General features: G+C 41.0%; 1 protein-coding gene across 1 annotated transcript in view; it reads left to right on the forward strand.

Moving 5' to 3' along the window:
- The window catches only part of ylpm1 (YLP motif containing 1), a 22,947-nt gene continuing 2,379 nt past the window's right edge, over positions 1–20,568 (forward strand). The window contains exons 1-19 of the mRNA XM_056428906.1: positions 1–861; positions 1,449–1,673; positions 3,129–3,317; positions 5,178–5,689; positions 7,116–7,759; positions 9,772–9,883; positions 10,509–10,632; positions 12,421–12,556; positions 12,654–12,743; positions 12,840–13,020; positions 13,129–13,152; positions 13,265–13,455; positions 13,619–13,773; positions 13,868–13,930; positions 14,097–14,216; positions 14,320–14,496; positions 14,580–14,663; positions 14,763–14,846; positions 14,934–15,008. Coding sequence (XP_056284881.1) covers positions 295–861; positions 1,449–1,673; positions 3,129–3,317; positions 5,178–5,689; positions 7,116–7,759; positions 9,772–9,883; positions 10,509–10,632; positions 12,421–12,556; positions 12,654–12,743; positions 12,840–13,020; positions 13,129–13,152; positions 13,265–13,455; positions 13,619–13,773; positions 13,868–13,930; positions 14,097–14,216; positions 14,320–14,496; positions 14,580–14,663; positions 14,763–14,846; positions 14,934–15,008 — 3,753 coding nt within the window. The 5' untranslated portion in view covers positions 1–294. The remainder of the gene's footprint in view (positions 862–1,448; positions 1,674–3,128; positions 3,318–5,177; positions 5,690–7,115; positions 7,760–9,771; positions 9,884–10,508; positions 10,633–12,420; positions 12,557–12,653; positions 12,744–12,839; positions 13,021–13,128; positions 13,153–13,264; positions 13,456–13,618; positions 13,774–13,867; positions 13,931–14,096; positions 14,217–14,319; positions 14,497–14,579; positions 14,664–14,762; positions 14,847–14,933; positions 15,009–20,568) is intronic.

The following is a 20,568-nucleotide window of genomic DNA, read 5'->3' on the forward strand; positions in this document are numbered from 1 at the left end:
CAACGAATTCACCGTCTCGAAACGTTTTTGTAGCTTATTTTCACAACACTAGTTTTCGTTATACATGCATGTGCTAGACGTGCACATTTTATTATCCAACGGATAACAGTTTCCGGCTACGGAGTTGGTGTTTATCCTCTTTCATGCGATCTGTGCAGCCAGGACATGAACATGTAACGTTAGCTAGCTGTCTGTTACATACGAGGTAGGTTAACGTTAGCTGCTAGCTGCTAGCTACGTCGGCCCGGCTGTATGTGAGCACAAAGGCCGCGGACACCGTCTCGCTATTTAACAATGTATCCTTCATGGGGTAATTACGGGGCACAGCAGTCACACAACTTTGGAGGGGCCAGACCCCACAGGCCGCCCGGCGGCGGCCAGGCACCGGGGTTCGGCAGCTTCGAAGCCCCTTCGGGCGGCTCGATGTTCTCCAGTCTCCAGGAGCAGCACCGGCAGCAGATGCAGCAGCTGCAGATGCTGCACCAGAAGCAGCTCCAGTCCGTGTTACACCACGGGAATAGTACGAGTGCGTACGGCGGGGGCGGACAGTCGGGTGGATATCAAGGATCAACGTGGCATTCAGACGGAGCAGGACGTCCAGACAGCGGGTCTGGGGCTCAGTCGTACTTTAAAAAAGACGAGCCTCCCACCCAGCCGACAAGAGGTCCACCTGCACCTCAGCTGGGTCACTCACAGCCTCCTCCCCTTCCAGCACAACCGCACCCCAACGATCCCCAACCTGTTCTTCCTCCAGAGCCATCGACATCCAAACCACCAGAGCACATCAGTGCTCCCAAAGCCCAAGAGGCCAACAAGAAAGATCCATCCACTGCAGAGGAAGACGCGTCCTTACCTTTGCAGGTATTGTATCGATACTGCTCTGGGTAGTCAGCTGTTGTATATATTTAACACACATAATGATTGGATTCAGACACGTTGTAGGCTTTTCTCAACAAAAGACTTCACAGCAGATGGTTTCAAAATCAAAGAACAGATGATCATATATTTAAGTACTTAACTAAATGAAGAATTTGAAAGAATGTGGGACGTGCTTGGATTCCACAAAACATCTGTCGAATGTGGTATAAACTGTATAATGTAAAATGTGCACAATAACAAAGTGAAATGGACTTTGTGCATGAAGTGAATATTGCCCCATTTGGTTTACTATATATTTTTTCTTTGTGTTATCAGAAAAGGTATACATGAGCAGATAAAATAACATGTAATTACTGGCATGTTTAAGTTATGCTTCAAGGATTCAGGATTCACTAGTTGCAGGTCATTAACATAACATGTTTAATTGTAATCCTATTATTGTGTCACATTAAACTAGAAATGGGCAGGTAATATAGGGAAAGCAATATTTTCTCAAACACTTGTGAAAGTGAGGACAACAGTCCTTGTGCGCTTTGTCTGATAGAAGTCCTTATTATTGTTTCACACAGGAGCAACAGCAACGGTGGTATAAACAACATCTTCAAAATCTACAAAAGTTGAAGCAAGATAAAGCCAAACTTAGCCAGAAAGAGGGTGATGGTCTTTTGCCACCACCACCACCCTCCGGTCCACAGGTTCCTTTGACTTCATCAGAATCACAAAAAGGTGCACCTCCTCCACCCCCTCCAAAAGAGGAGCCCCCAGCACCACCTCCACCGCCTGACGAGACAACAGTAAGCATTACTACTATGTTATAGAGGTTTTAATGTCAGAATTCAGTCTTTTCTTGGGGAGTAATACTGCATAGTCAAAATAAGTTTTATATATTTAGTATTTTAAGACTCCAAAAAGAGCTGTGCAAAATCTGCTCTGTTGCCTCAAGTGGTGTCACTTGATGGGAGCCGCCGAAGTATCGGCCTGGCGTAAAGGAACACTTTTGCCGACTATAGCTGCTCCGGTGAACAAACAGCTGTCTCAAAGGCAGCAGATACTGCTGAAGTTTCATTAAACCTCGCCATCCTCTACGCTGAAGTTACGAAAACAGGGTTTCCGCTGGTAACGTCCATTGTTCCTTCTTTCTCTCTTCCTCTCTCTAATCCCCTATCGCTCTCTTTCTTAATGGATGCACGAAAGAAAAGTTTCAGTATGGGAGTATTAGACTCAACCAACACTGGGTAAGGCAGTCTGCAATACATGCAAAAAAAGGCATAATCTTTTTTTTTAAGTTCTCTTCTGCAGCATTTAACATCTGCTGAAAGGTATTTAAACAACGTTTTATGTTAAACTTTGTGTTCTTTTACATTTTAAAACAAAAATGGTTGTGGTTTGAATGTATATCTCTTCCGAATATTGGTTATTGTTCTCCTCGATTTAAGAAAGTATATGTTGAAGATATTAGTCAAGCCCTATCAAATTGTGTTGCTTGAGGCTGATGACTACAAGTTTAAAAAATTTAAAAAACATCGGAGAGTTTTGTGTTAAAAAAGAAGGCTACGGGACTACTTTAGCCACTATTAGTAAAAGAGACACTTATTTCCCAACAGTTTGTGGTCAAATTGCATTGTGGGTAATGTAGGTGCCACGTTTACACAAAGGCTGTGTGTGATGCAGGCTTGTGACAAATATTCTGAGAGATTTGTAATTTATAAAAATGATCAGACTTGTTCACTGTTTAAATGCAATGTCAACAACAACAACAACCGGTTAACCCTGACATGTGATTAGTTGAGCTAGTTGTGGATGAAGGGTGAATTGTTTTCATTAAACTATTGTGACTAAATAGTCATTACTCTCAACATATTCTATTATATCTATTATCTATATTTAATATCCATAATGCTTTTCTGTAAATACTCTAAACTAAATGGTGCTACAGATAATTATTGTAAAACAATAGATCATTCTCATACTTTATATTCCATGATATTGATAATAAACCCACATTTCTGTGTATTTTATGTGTGAAGTTCATAGAATTCAAGGACATTCATTGGAATTGTCCTAGATGCACAGGGTCAGTTACAGAGGTGAAACTAATGCACTTGTATACATCATTCTGGACAATTTAGCTATTTACATGAAATGTTTGTGTAATATGTTCTCAGTAGTACAACCTAACCCCAGTTATGTAAAACATATTTGTTGAGTTTAAAACATGTGGTTTGCTCTAATCCTGTTTATGTTTAAAGCCTGATTTCCCACAAGACCCAGAGGAGGCTGCCCGCCTACAGCAGTTACAGGTTGCAGCAGCGCAGTGGCAAAAGGTGCAGCAACAGAGAGCAGGCGTACAATACCAGGCTCTCATGCAACAACACGAAAAGCTTCAGCAGCTCCTGGAAAAATACCAACAGTTAATTCAGCAACCTACAAATCTTCAGGTAGGTAAAGCGTGGTTTTTTTTTCAGCTACTTTCTGGCTGGTTATGTTCCCATCATGTCCTACGATGATCGGTAGATCAAATGAAAGGTGAAAAACAACCATAGTATGTTTCGTGGAACCAAAAGCGGGCAGTAGAGTATGTTTGAGCTGCAACTACTCTGATCTGGAACCCCAGCAGCATCTTGGCGGCCAATATGTTTTCATTTTCATATACCACTTCGCTCGATGGTGTTTTTTGAGCTCACCGCGCTTTTCCAGGCAGCGCCTGCCTGGAAGTCCGCGTCAAATCAATGCGCTACCCCCACTTGGGAGGAGCGCATATTCAAATCCTTTTTTTGCATATTTGTTATCCTTTTGCGCTTTGAGCAAAACCCACGGGGCTTGGTTGCATTTGGTTTTAGATTAACAATTTTTTTCAAATCTTTAGCTATTACGCAATATTTTGGGTCAAGCACGTTGTGTGTTGTGGTATCTGCTCAAGAAACAGATGATGCTAATCCTGTAAGGCATCTAGGCGGACATTAAGAGGGGCTGACACCAGGCTTCTTAAACACTGGTTAGCTTCAGCAGGCAGCCAATTATTGGATGCCTGTTGATGGTGAGTGATGTTGACTGGTTGACTGTGGGCTGATATCCTTTAGTTAAATTCTCTCATCCTCTCTCTCCTATAGAGATATTGAATAAATAATCCAGATTATTTTAACAACATTGCATATACTAACATTATGATATGTACTAATACACTCATATTGCCAATTTGACCTTTGGAAGCTGACTTCAAGCTTGTTTCAAATATGTTTTCATTATTTGTCTGTTTCAAATGTTGATTGCCCAAAGTGTCAAGATTTCAGTTAGAGATTTCATGGAAATTTTGACAAAAAAAACTTTAAAGAGAGGAGGGTTCTAAATAAACTGGTTGGTTGAATAAACATTCATTTAAACAAAACAAATTAATAAAAAAGTAGATATAGATGATGATGATGATAATAAATAAATCAAGAATATTACACCCAAATCACCAAATTCCTCAGTTATATTTTGTTACTATCTACAAATTATTTTTTCATGTCCACTGTGGTTTCCCCGCATCACCCATCACAGTTCCATAAGTGTACAGTTTTATTTGGGATGGCATCTGTGACAGAAGGGCTAAGTACCAAGATGTACAGACATTACACATACAATGTAATACTGTATGTAAAGAAGATGAAAAAATAATGTTATAATATATAATATTGTTTAAACATTGAAACCTTAAGTTGACTCAGAAAAAATTTTTACAAGATACTAGATAACGGTGATAGGAGATAGGGGAGAAGGAGAGCAGGAGGAGCAAACCTGATTGCAAACAAACACAAACAACAGATATTTATAGTGTATTAAATTTCATATCCTTTGTGCTTAGTAACCTAAGCTGTTTAATTGTGAAATTTTTTTTACTTTTTACTGTGTATGTGTTTATTTGGCCTTTATTTTCACAAAGAATATGTCACCATCAGTCAGTCTCCATCCATCATCATGTGTCCATGTGTGTCTGATTTAAAAAAAAATTAAAAAAAGTTGGGGTTAAGTTGGGTTGTAATTACAACTAGACAAACTCTACTGGAATAAACCTTATGTGAAGCTGTAGAAATTAGTGTTGACATATTTTGCCTTAAATCCATGCCTAACATCGGAATTTACACCATGCGATTTCAGGCCCAGCTAAAAAATTTGCGATAATAAAAATCAAGATGCCCATTTTACTGTGTTCCAATTCACGACACACAGTGATACCACTTCTCAGTGATTTCTTTGTTCCGCATGTACTTGTATAATAATTAACCAAATAACTAAATCCAAATGTCCTTTTTTTGCAGACAATGTCTGCTGAAATGCAGCTGAAGCACTTTGAAATGCAACAGCAGCAGTTCACCCCTTTGTTACAAGACTGGGATCACTCTTTCGTCCTGTGGTATGAGCAGTTCAAGACTTATCCCCACAAAGACCAATTGCAGGACTATGAGCGTCAATGGAAGCAGTGGCAGGAGCAGATGAACGCCACCAATGCCCACCTTCAAGAAAGGGTGGCCACTCTCACTGCCATGGTGCCATTTGCCTCAAGCCAGTATAGTAGTGGTATGATGGGACAATTTGGCCAGTACCCTGGACAAGACATGCAGCAGCAGCAGCCAGCAAAGCCGTCTTTGCAGCATTCCCCACTTAGTGTTGGACCCAACGCTCAAGGTCCACAGCCTTCTGGCTTTGGGACACATTTGGAATCAACTGCTGGACCCCCTTTGAGAGGAGCGGTCCCTGCTAGCATAGGAGTCAGACCCCCAAGTCCCTCCAACAGTCAGCCACCAAGCATCAACAGCATTGGAGGTCCACGGTCAGTAGGCTGTTCATGTACCACTATGATTGGGATTTTATTCGAAGTTACTCTAAGGAACATTTCAAATTGGTTTTCAATACTTCGACATAACCTACATAATTCAGCGAGAATATTGTCAATGCCTATATAGTTATTCTTTATACAAATAAAGAACTAGATTTTTTTCATAAGGGTATCTGGTGCATGGAAACACTACAGCCTTTGTCCCCATGGACTAGCAACATTAACAGAAAAGGTTACTTTTAGTAGCTTAATCAAAATAAAAAAGTTTTTTAAATTTTAAGAATCTTTATTTTATTTATTTTAAGTAAAATGTTTCATAAAATCAGTTAAGTTAATTTAGGTGAGTTATTACTAGAGATGCACGATCAGGTTTTTGGTGCCGATCACCGATCACTGAAATCAGTATCTGCCGATCCGATAATACCGATCACGGTGTCGATTGAAGCATTCTATTTATTGTGTAGCATTATTGCCTAGGACTATGAAGAAATACATATATAAAGCAACTCAAACATTAAAGAAATTACCGATTTCTTTAAACATTTAGGACTTTTACTTTGAAAAATGTCCTAATTGATACATTACAATTGTTTGATTGCTATTGTAGGGGATTTCAGATATGTATGGAACACATCTGCATTATTCATTTCCTGGAACTCTTGGGGAAATCTATTTCCAGGACTTTTTTTAACATACAAAAGTCTGACTTATTTTTATAAACTCTTCCTTGGTACAGTAAAAATGTTTTAATGTTAGCATAATTTAAGCTAAAGCTCAGAAAAGATCTATAAAGATACAAAATCAGTTCATTGTTTACTTTTATATGTTAGTGTTTGATTTGTCGACATCTTATTTTGATAAACGGATGTTGTTTCACGTGGTTCTTTCCACTAACTTTGCAAAACCGGATGTTGTCACTTAAATCCTTTCGCTAACTTTATCAAAACCCTCGTGCGCTCCCGATCGAATGCGTTTACCGTGAACATCAGTCTATAGGGGCAGACATGTGAGAGTCGGCTGAGTTGACCCAGTGATTCAACTCGGGGGACGGGGACGCCGCTCGGTGCGTGAGGATCCCCTCGTGGACCTCTGCACTCTGCGGCCCTCGCCGGGCGCATCGTCTCCGTTGCGATGCGCGGCGATTGAAACGTCTGATAGTTCTCGCAGATGTTACGTCATCTGATCGGCCAAGTTTTGATCGGCCGTTTTGAGAACGCCGATCAAAACCGATAATGGGAATATCGGCCGATATGGATCGGCGCCGATCAGATCGGTGCATCCCTAGTTATTACATTACCTCAAGTTTACTAATTATGTTTTATATTTATAGCCTATCACTGGGATACTAAAATAGATCCCTATTATTAATGATGGTATTCATAATGATGTATTTTGGTTTCTTTTTTTACAATTTCTGTAGTTCTGCTGGTCCCAGCGGAAGCAACCCTAGATTTGACCAGCCAGAGCAGCGCTTCGATGGTCCTCGAAGATTTGACCAGCCACAGCAGGGCTTCGATGGTTCCCCAAGATTCGACAAACCACAGCAGGGCTTCGATGGCTCCCCAAGATTCGACAAACCACAGCAGGGCTTCGATGGTTCCCCAAGATTCGACAAACCACAGCAGGGCTTCGATGGTTCCCCAAGATTCGACAAACCACAGCAGGGCTTCGATGGCGCCTCAAGGTTCGACAAACCACAGCAGGGCTTCGATGGCGCCTCAAGGTTCGACAAACCACAGCAGGGCTTCGATGGCGCCTCAAGGTTCGACAAACCACAGCAGGGCTTCGATGGTCCCCCAAGATTCGACAAATCACAGCAGGGCTTCGATGGTCCCCCAAGATTCGACAAACCACAGCAGGGCTTCGATGGTCCCCCAAGGTTCGACAAACAACAACAGCGCTTTGATGGTCCCCCGAGGTTTGACCAACCACAACAGCGCTTTGCCGGTCCCCCGAGGTTCGACAAACCACAGCAGCGCTTTGAGGCCCCCACTCGATTTGACCAACCAAGGCAGCGCTTTGATGGTCCCCCTCGTTTTGACCAACCAAGGCAGCGCTTTGATGGTCCTTCAGCTTAATCAACGATATTTGGACAGCAGCAGCGGGGCAGCCCTGTAGGCTCACCACCCCCTCTTTTTTGATCATCCTGCTGTAGAGCAAAAAACGCAATCAGCAATGTCCCAAGCAACCAGCTACTAAACAACCAGCTACTAAACAACCATCTAGTATGGATTCCAAGACTTCTGAAAATAAAGTCAACTGTGAAAAAAAAAAAAAAAAAAAAAGAAAGAAAAATATTAATCGCTGCCAATGCTGATGTGATGACAAGAGACGCAACATGGTCAGTTAAGCCAGGCTTTTTGTTTTAGATGACATGACCCCCACCAACAGACATTACAAGCCAAGCAAAAGGGGATGACAAGCTATAACACAAAATGATAATAAATAAAAAGAAAAATACCAAACCTCCTCTAAACTTCCTGTGTCTTCCAATGTGGATTCAATACAAATCATAAAAAAGATGAGAAACAGAATGATGATATAATAATAAATAATGAAAAACCCCAAAGATCAACAGGAGCCACAAGCTTCTGGCCATATGCAGTCAAGACCAGATCAAGACCAGAGGGACCAGGTCAGGACCAATGCGAGCAGAGCCATGGGCGAGGGCGTGGGGAGAGAGAAAGAAGAGAGGAGAGGACCTGGACATCAGAGACTTAAGAATGTAAAGTAGACTGTACCACTGGGAGAACATCTTAGAGAGAGGGAAGATGGAAAAGAGAAGGAAAGAATATCTAGAACAGGACCGCTACGAATAAGCAGTGGTGGAGGCCCCTGGAGCAAAGAAGGATAGAGCCCGGGAATTGCCACTGAGAGGAAGAACATTATGATGGAGGCAGAGAGATGGACTGAACTGGAGCACATGGGAAGGGGATGGACCATGGGTAGAGAGAGGGGAGAAGCAGAGGAGACCCCGCTAATGGACAGAGGGACTCAAGGAGACAAGGAGGGGACCCAATGGGCAGAGGGATTGCTGAGAGGGAGAGGGGATTGCGTGGGATGGGGACAGCAATGGGGCAGAGGGGGGGGGCCGGCGAAAGAGGAGGACCAATGGACAAGAGATGGGAAGAGCCACCAGCAGCAGGAAGAGGAGATGACTCTGAAAAATATGAGGAAGGATAGAGACATGAGATGATACCAGGACCGATGAGTCCCCTGAGACCCGTGAGTCTGCGTGCATGGGTCTCTCTGGCTCACATCTGGGGCCTGCCTCAATCAGCGACTGACATGCCGCCTCACAGAACATGGTGACCATAGAAAACCAATGATGAAATACCCCCTGCGATGAATGAATGGACATGAAATATTAAGCCATCCGGCGGAAATGATCATGGCATTCCTGTAACGAGCCAGGTGCATCATGATGTAGTGAGGGCAGATATGAGCGAAGTGGAGCAGCAAGGCACTGAGCCACATGGGCAATTCTCACTCTGCCTCCGATGGCTTGAATAATTCCGGGGAGGATGTCGAAATAGGTGAGGATGGATGGGAGATGCATGAGGCTCAGCAGGAAGGAAATGAAGGAGAGACAACCCAGGAGAGAGGGAAGACAGGGGAAGAGATAGAGGGAGGAGCATGGTCATGGAGGATGATGGATGACTATCAAACAGATCGTTGACAGACTATCCAAGTGAACTTATACGAGTGGGGATGATACCGTTAGGTGAATGGGATGGAACCGGAATCATCTCATCCTCACTATGAGCCTCGCCTTCTCGCCCATAGAGCCAGCAGAGAGAGAGGAAAGGGTGCCTGCGAGATGCCAAAAGGAGAATGGGAACATGATCGTGAACATGGAGAGGAAAGAGAAAGAGTTAGAATGGGGCTGGGCAAAGTGAAACCAGGAAGAACCAAAATACCACCAGAATTGAGGAGAAGCCTGGCCACCGTATTCAGGACCAACAGAGAGGTATCACCATCCCTGACGATGAGGCATGAGAGAGAGGAAGAACCTCATTTACAGAGAGAGTCTGAGAGAGGTGACTCTGAGCTCCCTGCTTCAGCTGTCACCTCAGTGAAATCCGAAGACAGTAAGATCGGCGGAACAAGGAACTTGTGGAGACTTGCTCTCTCCCAACGTCAGCATGAGATCATCTTGAAAGCTGCTCAGGAGCTTAAACTTATCAGGTAATTTCTTGACTTTTATCATTGATTAATGTATCATTATATTGGATTCACAGATTCGGACTTATCTATAATGGAATCTAGCCATGCAGAGTGCAGTATTGTAATTCATTGCTCAGGTGTGGAAATAGAAATTCCTGGTCTCTATGAGGTGAGGTTTTATAGAAACAACTCAAACCTGCCGTGGAGTAGTAACAGTAAACTTCTAGTGCATATTTCCCATAGTTCTCTCTCTATTTACTTTGCTCTTAATCATAATTCTCAGATGCAACGCACAGCAAACAAACATTCACACATTATTGTAATGTGTAGAGAGCCAGAGTAAATTTGATCAAACATAGTAATTTGTCCACTCTACTCCCTTTTTATGTTTCTATCTATCCCCCCAGAGATTTCTGCCACCACACGAAAACCGTGGAGGTGAATGGAATATTATTTGTGATGCTCAAATCAGTCATAGATTTTAATATGCTTGGTCGGCCGGCCTTTGCACACCGTGACTGAAGCAGAAGGCTGTTTTATTTTAGTTGCAGCTTTGCCATTTCGCTAGCATATTACCTCCTTGACGGCCAAATGGATTTTGGGTAACTATTTGGTGAACTTAACTTCCATTCTTTTGGGTCTACAGGGAGTTGCAGGAGGGGAAGACACCTGGTACTGAACATCAGCCTGTATCAACTGACATCCTGTCTGAGCTTCCTGCTGGTCTTCTTGGTTTGGAGATCCCACCAGATGTCAGGAATGTTCTGAAGGTAACATTTACTAGCATTATTTAAGCCCAATTAATGACTAATTAGATTGCTGTTTATGTTAGAGGACACCATGGCGACTTTTACACATTTAATTCTTTCATATACTTTCACAAATTAATTTGGTAAAATTGTATTTAGGGTCCTCGTCGACTTCGTCGTAGAGGAACCTATTGTTTTTCAAAGGATTATTATTATTCTCGGTCCGCAAGAAACGTCGACTGTCCGCACCCCGTCGCCCCAGACTTAAATTCCACATGCAGAAGCAGACTGGTGAAAATTTTCATATTATTGAGTTTTCGTATTAGTACATAAAGAAATGGCTCTATAGCGCCCCCTACAAACTTTCTTTAGTAGTTTTCTTCCCCCGATGACCGATTGACTTGAGATTTGGTCCAGAGGTCAGAATTGACCAGCTCTACAAAAAGCCTCTCAGACCCTAAGCTCCGCCTACTTAGATTTTCCGCCATTTTGAATTTCTTTAAAACTTTTTTTCCAACTTCTCCTAAGCAACCGTCCGAATCATGCACATGTTGTTGTGGTTCGTTATTGATTCAATGCCATCATAAATCTTGAAAGATAGTTAATATGTCATTGCGTTCGATATGGACCAATGAACATCCAAAGTGTGGCCTTATTTGTAAAGACACCTAACTTCCAAATCACTTGGACTATCCTCACCAAATTGGTAGCCTATGTCCACAAGGACACCTTTAACCTACCTTACATTTTTCATAACGTTTGAACATTAGGGGGCGCTATAATCAATCCCTCAAAATATGCCTTTTTGGCCTTTTTTCATGTTTTTAGGGGTTGTAAAACAGTTAACTCCTCCTAGAGCTTACACCCGATTCATTCACAACTTGGCCAGTATGGTCTTGAGACCTTTGTCTTGAAAAATCTTTGAAAGATTTCAAAAATATTAAACTATGTGCGTTTGCCGGACCGGCAAAGAAACGCCATTCGCCATGAAAATTGACGTAGTTGTAACTCAGCCATACATAATGGAATCTGCTCCATATTTCTCATACATCATGACATAATGACCCTGAAGACATCCATATGCTAATTTTTCCATATGCTAATTTTTTTTTCTGGAAAGAAACGCCAATCGCCATGAAAATTGACGCTGTTGTAACTCAGCCATACATAATGGAATCTGCTCCATATTTCTCATACATCATGACATAATGACCCTGAAGACATCCATATGCTAATTTTTGATTCTGGTCGTAGCGCCAACTAGTGGCACTAGGAAGGTACATGTTTTTTACTTTTATACACTGCTCCTCGCAGATTATTCAGATCCCTCTCAAAATATATCAGAATAGACCTAAGACCTTGATGATGCTTCCCTGTGGAGCTCGTAGCGACACGTTGAATAACATTCACATGTAATTTACATGACAAGGTCGAGACTTCACATGGATACACATGATGCATGTATATGTTCAAATTGTCACAGCGCCCCCTGCTGGCAACCCTGGGCTCGCTCAAATCTGCTCCAAACTTCTCATGCTTCGTAGAATTCAAGGCCTGAGGATATCAACAAGCCTTTTTTCACTCGGAGTCAAAGCGCCACCGACTAGCAAAGTAAAATCAGTGTCGCGTGACAAACGGTCAAACGCCCGAACGCCGTGCATGCGCTCTCGGCCGAGGGGGCCGGCGTCCGGCCAGCACCCCCGACGTGCGAAGCAGGAAGAGGACCCGTTCATCGCTGCTTGCAGCTTTAATTTTTATTTGCATTTTGTATGTAAATGTTAATTAATATACAACATCTGTCATCTTTAGGGCATGACTGCAGCAGCACAGACGTCTGTGACTAAACCTGTGTCTTGGGATACAACGCCTGCTGCCACAGATTACCAGACTTCTCTCTCCAAACCTTCAATGATTCCAAAGACTGTGGAGTATGGGCATGGGCACGGTATGTGCAGCAGAGATGGATGTATTTGATCATTTTATCAGATGGCACAGGTTAAGTTTCAGGACCTCGTCGGTGACATTACCGCTTGATGTTTCAGAGCCAGGAGCCACTGTTGAGCGGATTGCTTATGGTGAGAGAATTGTGTTGAGGCCTGACCCAGCACTAACAGACAGGGGCTATGAAAAAGGTGAGCCTTGGTACTTTTAAAGCTTAGCTTTCGCTTCTCAAACAGAACTTGCTTTTTAAATTTTCTAACTATTGATGAACTATTCCATTGTTCTAGAACCTCTTGGTCCCAGAGATCCTTACGGTAGAGACCCATATTATGAAAGACGACCAGACCCTTATATGGATCGTCGCGACTACAGCCGAGAGCGGGAATCGTACAGAGAAAAGCTGCCGTCTGAATATGAAAGAGACCGATATGAGAGGGAGCGATATCCCCCACGAGAGAGAGATGACAGGTATGCGGTTTCCTCAGTAGCTCTGACATCCTTTTCTCCTAACTGGGGAAGCACGTTGCTTCCGTACATATGTAATGGTGTTTTCTATTTGTCTGTTTTTGATTCAAGCACACAGTCCATGATCGAAGAAAGGTACAATATCACATTGTGTCTATACATTGTGATTAGTCGTCAAGTGTGTGTGAGTTTGAATCAAAGAACTGTTTTCGACAGATCCTGACAATGCTCCTCCTCTTATGTGTAGATCTCCACTGGCACCTCCTTCACGCTCAGCATACAGGGAGCGAGAGCGGGATGTTCGAGACAGGGAGAGAAGTGACAGTCGTGAACGAGAGGAACATTACGGAAGGCCGGGCTATGACAGACCTCCATACGAGCGCACCGGGCTCGACCGCAGTGCGCCTGAGCGTTACGGCCGTAGCTCCTCCCCTTACGGTAAATTCAATCCCACATCTTTTTACAGGCGTGTAGTCGCACACCTAAGTTGTGTTTGGTAGACTTTAACTTCACACTTAAATCACTAGTTTGTTTTCTAATTACTTATCTACCACAAGATAAAAAATAATGACATTTAGAGAAATATTTGAATATCATACAGCCGAAAGAAGAAGTTATCCAGAAGACAGAGGGCCTCCTACTGCACCGCCCCTCCCACCTCCACCTCAGCCACCCCCACGAGTCGAGAGGAAGCCAGAAATCAAGAATATTGACGATATCCTCAAACTACCTGGCAGATCATCTCGCCCTGAAAGGGTACTTATTACTGCTGCGATGTTTCTTGATGTAACAATATCACATTTCTACTTGTATAATATTAAGTGCTGATGTATGTGATACATTTTCACAGATTGTCATCATAATGAGAGGGCTTCCAGGAAGCGGAAAAAGTCACGTTGCAAAGCTCATACGGGTGAGTGGCGTCTTACCAGCAAATCATAGTGTAAATATAATGTAATGTAATCGAACTTCGAAAACAACAATACTTGTAGTTTATTTGTCCTTTTTTGACTCAACAAAATATTATTCCAAATCTTAACATAAAAATGTTGCTTTTGAATCTTGTTGGCGTTATCAAGGATAAGGAAGTCGATTGTGGCGGTGCGCCTCCAAGAGTTCTTGTTTTGGACGATTATTTCATGACAGAGACTGAGAAAGTACAAAAAGATCCAGACACGGGGAAAAGGGTCAAGAACAAGGTGAGTGACATACAACAACGTCAGCAGTAACTGGCAGATGTATTCCAATTATTATTGTGAACATTATCAACGATGTAATGCAATGCAAAAATCTGTCTTGCAGATTCTTGAGTACGAGTTTGAGTCTGAGATGGAAGATACTTACCGGAACAGCATGCTTAAAACATTTAAGAAAACTCTGGATGACGGCTTTTTCCCCTTCATCATTTTAGACACTATTAATGACAGGGTTAAACATTTTGATCAGTTCTGGAGCGCAGCCAAAACAAAAGGCTTTGAGGTGAGTTGTGTACAGAATGTCTTTTTTATCCAATTCATTCGATCGGCCCTGTGCTAAAGAGGTTTGGCTTTTCTTCCTTTAAGGTGTATCTGGCTGAAATCACTGTAGACACTCAGACATGTTCAAAGAGAAATGTCCATGGGCGCACTCTTAAGGATATATTGAAGGTCTGTAATTACATTTATAAATACATTTAGTAGAAGAGGAATGTCCACTAGAGCTCATAGATGTCCAATGCACTTCTTAATGGAGCATTCTGTACATAGATGTCCAACAACTGGGAGTCTTCACCACGTCATATGGTGCGCTTGGATGTCCGGTCCCTGCTTCAGGATGCTGCTATAGAAGAGGTGAGGTCTTCAAGACTTGATGGTTCTTATAATATTATGGTGCTTTTTTCGTAACGGAGCTGAACGAATATGTGCTTGTGTTATCAGGTTGAAATGGAAGACTTCAATCCTGATGACGAGCCCAAGGATCTGAAGAGGGAAGAGGAAGAAGAGGGTGATCTGGTAGGACATGAAACGCTTACATTTATAGCCACATAGCTTCAAGAATCATTTCCACTTATTTGTATTCCCATCTCAGATCATAAGGTGTATCTAGTCATTTCATTTAGTATGTAGTCGATATCAGATTCACGATGAAAACCAGAGCAGAACAGAGAAATTATAAATATATAAAGAGGTGAGATAGACCGTTAAAATAGTGAAGTCCTAAAATTAATTGGTAGTCCGTTAACAAAATGGGCAGTTTCAAGGCTTCCTAGTTTAAGAGACTTTGTTGTTGACAAGTTTAATTTTCATCCACACATTTAAATTCCCATTCTTGTTACAGTACCACCATCAAGCAAAGTGTTTCAAACCCTTGTCCTCTATCATTGCGGATGAATCTGGACCATTCTGCTAAGTTTGGATTTTCTTTTAACCCTTGTGTTGCCTTAGGGTCATTTTGACCCGAATCAATATTACACCCTCCCCCCGCCTTTGGGTCATTTTGACCCGATTCAATGTTTCACCCTCCTGTTACCTTTATATTTACTAACATATTTTACCCTTTGGGTTCAATTTGACGCCAGCAATTAAAACCTCCAGAAATTTATTAGAATTAATATTGTTTTCCAAGTTTAAGTGTGAGGCACTTTATGTTTGTTTGTTGACTACCGAAAGAACACCGACATTAAACATTGAATGGGGTCAAATTAATCCTAAGGCGGGGGGAGGGTGTAATATTGATTCGGGTCAAAATGACCCTAAGGCAACACAAGGGTTAAGGAAAGACTAAAAAAACGACAAAAGACATGCATTTAATTTAAATCTAAATTAAATGTGTCTATTAAATCATGTGTGAAACATAATGATCGGTAATACATTTCTCATTAAGTTCGATTAATAAAATACCAAGACTTTCCACATTCTAGGATTTTAAAGAAGAAAATTAATTATATTTAATCATATGCTTTTTTTAAAGAGGTAAATATTGCATTTGACAAAAAGGAAAATGTTTACAGAGATAAGACATTAGTGTTTTGGCGCTCAGATTTTGAAACATTTTTAAAGCAAATAATATGATTATGTAACCTGCTCTAAAGCTGTTGTACGACTAATATGGTTAAAAGTTTCAAAGAATCAAAATAATGGATTTTCTAATATTACGTTTCAGTGAAAGATTTTTCTTCAGTATTTGATGAAATCTTTAAAGCTGAACCAAGTTTCCAAATGTAAAGGGTTCCTATGATACCACCATCAGAGCGAGCTTGGGACCAAACTTGGGCGGCAGGGAGGACTGCGGGGCAAAAGTGAATTAATTTGTGACCATTAAAGTGATTTTATTAGGAAGAAAAAAAGATCTGCTGAAACAATATGCAACTGGCCTCGATAGTTGCCTAATAATCGCCGAACAACAAATGTGCTTTACCTTAAAGCAGCTATTATCGATGATATAGTAACAATGTATGAAATGTCAATGGGAAATAATGTAAAGGGGAGATCAACCGAATCTGCAGTTCCCGGCTGCAGCGTCGCTGTTTTTGTTCACTCGCTGCTCTCGTAAACCCACCGTTCACTACCTGCTCAGCAGCAAACATCACACACAATCTGTGACTAGCTGGTGAACATTGTGGAGAATGTAACACATCATTTTGTATTCAGGAGTTGGTAGGGACAAAGGACTAGAAGAAATATGAAAATCAAAGTTCAAACCGTGCCATGAGGCCCCGTCTGCTCGTATGGGACGGCAGCAAGAAAATGCTCTCTTGTGAGATCGCTTTGGAGACCATTCTTGCTTGAAAATATTTACTCAAGCTCTGCCCTGACTGTTAATTAATATGCCTAATTGCTATTTACAAGCAAATAAAACACTTTCTTTGAACATGACCAGATTTCACAAGTTGACTTTTACAGGACTGTAGTCTGTGTAAACACAATCTTTATAAAAGTCCACTGTGAATTTTTAGACATAATTTGTTGTAAAACAAGTGTAGGTCATGTCAATGAACGCAACAAAGTTCAAAATGTCAAATGTTTTAGAGACATGGCCGGTTAATTGTTTGTTATTAATTGATACATGATACTATGATAATTATTTCACTGTGAAAACCCTCTTTGTGGAACGTCCTTCATCTATCAGATTTAAGGATGGCAATGGTTTTTTGCACAAAAGTCAAAATAATGAAGGAATCTTTGAGGATGTATGCATTAAAACTCCGGGGGGGGGGGGATATTGTTTCCAGGGCCTATGAATTAAAATATAACGCTGCTGTAACACAGCAACAAGCAATGCAAAAGGCAAAGTTCTGGTGGTCTCTTATCAAAGGTCAAGAAAAAGTAAACAAATATAAATGATTTATTGTTATAAAAAAGTGTCATTGATCATGGCTTGTTTTAAACTGTATACAAAGCTTTGATTTCTTTAATTGTAAATCAAGAGAAAAAACAAACAGAAGTTCAAATTTCACTTCAAGTGTCTCTGTACTGAAGCCAAACCAAGTCCCCCAGTGGACTTCTCTGCAATTGTAAAAAATGTGTAAATACAAAAGCAATGTTCTTGGTTTGCAGAACAACAACATTTATATTGACACTTCAGATGAGCAAAATGTAATCTTATAAAATGTGGCTCATTTCAGTCGCAACAAGAAAGTCTGGTTACATTTGAAAGCTTCACTGACATCTCCAGAACAACTTTATCCAGCGGCAATAAACACATCACCTAATGGGGCACAAGAAGAGTCCCCAATATGGTTCTCGTTTGGTTTCTAGGTACATTAAAGTCTTTTTTTTTAATCACTGTATCCCCAAAAATATTGCCCCAATATTGCAAAACGTTACAAAGATGTGTCATTCATTCATGTCTGTCCCGTGCGTGTCTAGACTGGCTGTCAGAAGTGTTTTCGACAGCTTTTTTCTGACAATACGTGCGTTACTGCAGGGTGATGCCCAATAAAAAGGCACTGAATAACATGTTTATCCACATTCTGTAACCGTCGGAGCAGAGTGCCGTAGTGATGGTCAGAGTTACTTAATACTAGCACCCAGACGCCCGTGATGAGAACTTAACCCTCAGATCGCCATTTTTATGCTGCTGCTGGGAGCAGGACAGTAGTGAGAAGAGACGGGCTGAATAAACAGTGAATTTTAACAAGATGCTAGCCGTATGTATATATATATTTATACTGTCTCTTTGTTTGCCTTGTTTGGCTGCACTGTAGAAAAAGAATGGCTTCCACAGTTCAAGAATTTAACAAATTTCGATGCGTGTCGATCTCCGACCAGCTGAGCTCAAAGCGAGCTCACTGGATGCAGAGCACCGCTCTAGCCAGCATGTGGTAGCGATGGCCCACATTTCCCATCATTCAGTGCTGGACTTCATATTTATTAGTCTTAATTTACCTGTTTTATGCTCCAAAATGTAATTTCCTATTGCTGTTAGTTTGTAACTTGCCTGTTCAGAACATTGTGGTTTCTGTTTAAATTTTTAGGCGAGTTTTTAACTATTAGTGAGATCTCTGTTACTTCCGACCAGCTGCGTAACAATCAATTAGGAAATCCGATTATTATAGTGTAATGATAAACATACATTTTAAATGGTCTCTCTGTGGTCCTGCACCAGCTTACCATTTAAGGTTCTGTGTGTAACGTTCAGTGTGTAATGTTCAGAAAATCAATAAATTGTTATTAATGACATCGGTGACCATTAAGTGAACAGCAGTCAGCATCCTGTTGCTCTCTGTACGCACGAGCATCGGCCAAAACTGAATTGAACGACCTGCATACTTTTTAGAAAATGCAAGAAAATTATTAGAATTATCTTTACTTTAAATAATGTTCCTATATTTAATTCATACCCAGAGTGCACACGTATGAAATATATTGTCATATTTAGCTGGCTAATGTTAGCTAACGTTAGCTTGCTTGCTAGCTAACGTAGCAGAAATACTGTCGAGTCGATGGCGTCGGGTAACTCATCAGTCTGGTTGGTGCGTTAACTAGCTTTTCTATTTTAAAATCACTTTTGCGTTATAAAGCAGCACACATTGCTTTCCTTAAAATCACTCCGCAGGCTACCGTAGTTGTCATTGTTATGTTACTATCCATTTGCCCGTTGGCAATAATAAAAACCCAATTAATGCACGTAATAAGTAGACGTAGAACCTTTGAATATACACTACATTTAGCTATTTTAATTTACCTCACCTGACATCACAGTTGGATGTGGTCAGAACTTGTTTGTTGCACCTGCAGTGATACTACTCAGTGTGTCCACGCAGAGTTTAATCTTCAAAGTCTGTCGAGAGACAATGTGTCATCTACGTGAAAAATATATGAATGAATAATCTGAACGGACAGAGTGAGTCTTGGTTTCCTTCTTTTTATCAGCTTTTATCATCGAGCTTCGGTTTGCACATTAAACTCTGGAATCCAGAAAAGTTGACCATTTTCTGCATATATTTGTGTTTTTGTTTGTCGTCCCATGTGTACATACTTGTAATAAATGGAGGAAAACCGGTATACTGACCTTCATTTTAAACACTTTCAATATTGTTCCAAAAAATTTTTCTCTAATAAGCACCGTAAATATGAAGGAACAAAATGAAATGATCGACTCCCGAAAGCTGCTACCCGCCAAATGTCCACCGGCACATGTGTTTCCACTCACTGACTGCTCCTGATGAGACTTTTGTCAAGACAGAAAATATGATGGAAAACATGTGTTAAGTTTTATACCAAATTTAAAAGGGGAACAAAATGCATATTCATGGCGATGTAAATCAATTGCATCCTGAAGAAAAGAGAAAACCAAATCATGAAATAAACGCAGCACAAAAACAAATGTCAAAAATATAAAAAAATCAAGTTAATGCATAAAAATATATTTATTTTGGGGATTTCAACAACTTCTAAAAGTGATTTTTTTTTAAACAAGTAAAATAGCAGGTATGTAAAGACAAAAACTATGTAGATATAAAATCCAAACGCATTTAAACGAAGAGATACATTTACTTTAATGTATTGTTATTTTACCAATGAAACTTGTAAATAATAACATTTTGCCACTGATGCAACCATAATAATTTATTTTCATAACGTTGCAGCGGCCTGTCCATCCGTCATATTGCTCTGTGTAATGGCTTTGGCAGAGTTTTGTAAAGCACATTAAACTAACGTCATCTCGGCTGGATCTCTTTAAATGATGTACAGTACCGTCGCATGCTGGTCATGGTTTTGACTTGTGTTGCTTTGCTCTCAACACTGGAGCACGTAGCCGTGGGAGATGGCTTCCACCAACATTAACAAATCATCCTGCAAGCTTTAATTACATTTTGAATATATTCTAATACAACAACAAAAAATGCTGGACAATTTTTACTTCTCAACTAACCCTATTCATTTAGGTGGTCCTAAGAGTGTCACACGAATACAAGGGTGTGTCTTTACTTAGGAACTGGCTGCATCAGATAGCATCAGTATAATTAAACAGCTGAGGATTGGTTATGTCATAAAAGCACACCATGCTTTTTGACCAGGACCGCAAACTCCTCCTCAGGTGTATCGTTGCTTGTCACGTAAACCGTGT

This window comes from Pseudoliparis swirei, chromosome 12 (assembly GCF_029220125.1).
Source record: "Pseudoliparis swirei isolate HS2019 ecotype Mariana Trench chromosome 12, NWPU_hadal_v1, whole genome shotgun sequence".
Taxonomy (NCBI): Eukaryota; Metazoa; Chordata; class Actinopteri; order Perciformes; family Liparidae; genus Pseudoliparis; species Pseudoliparis swirei.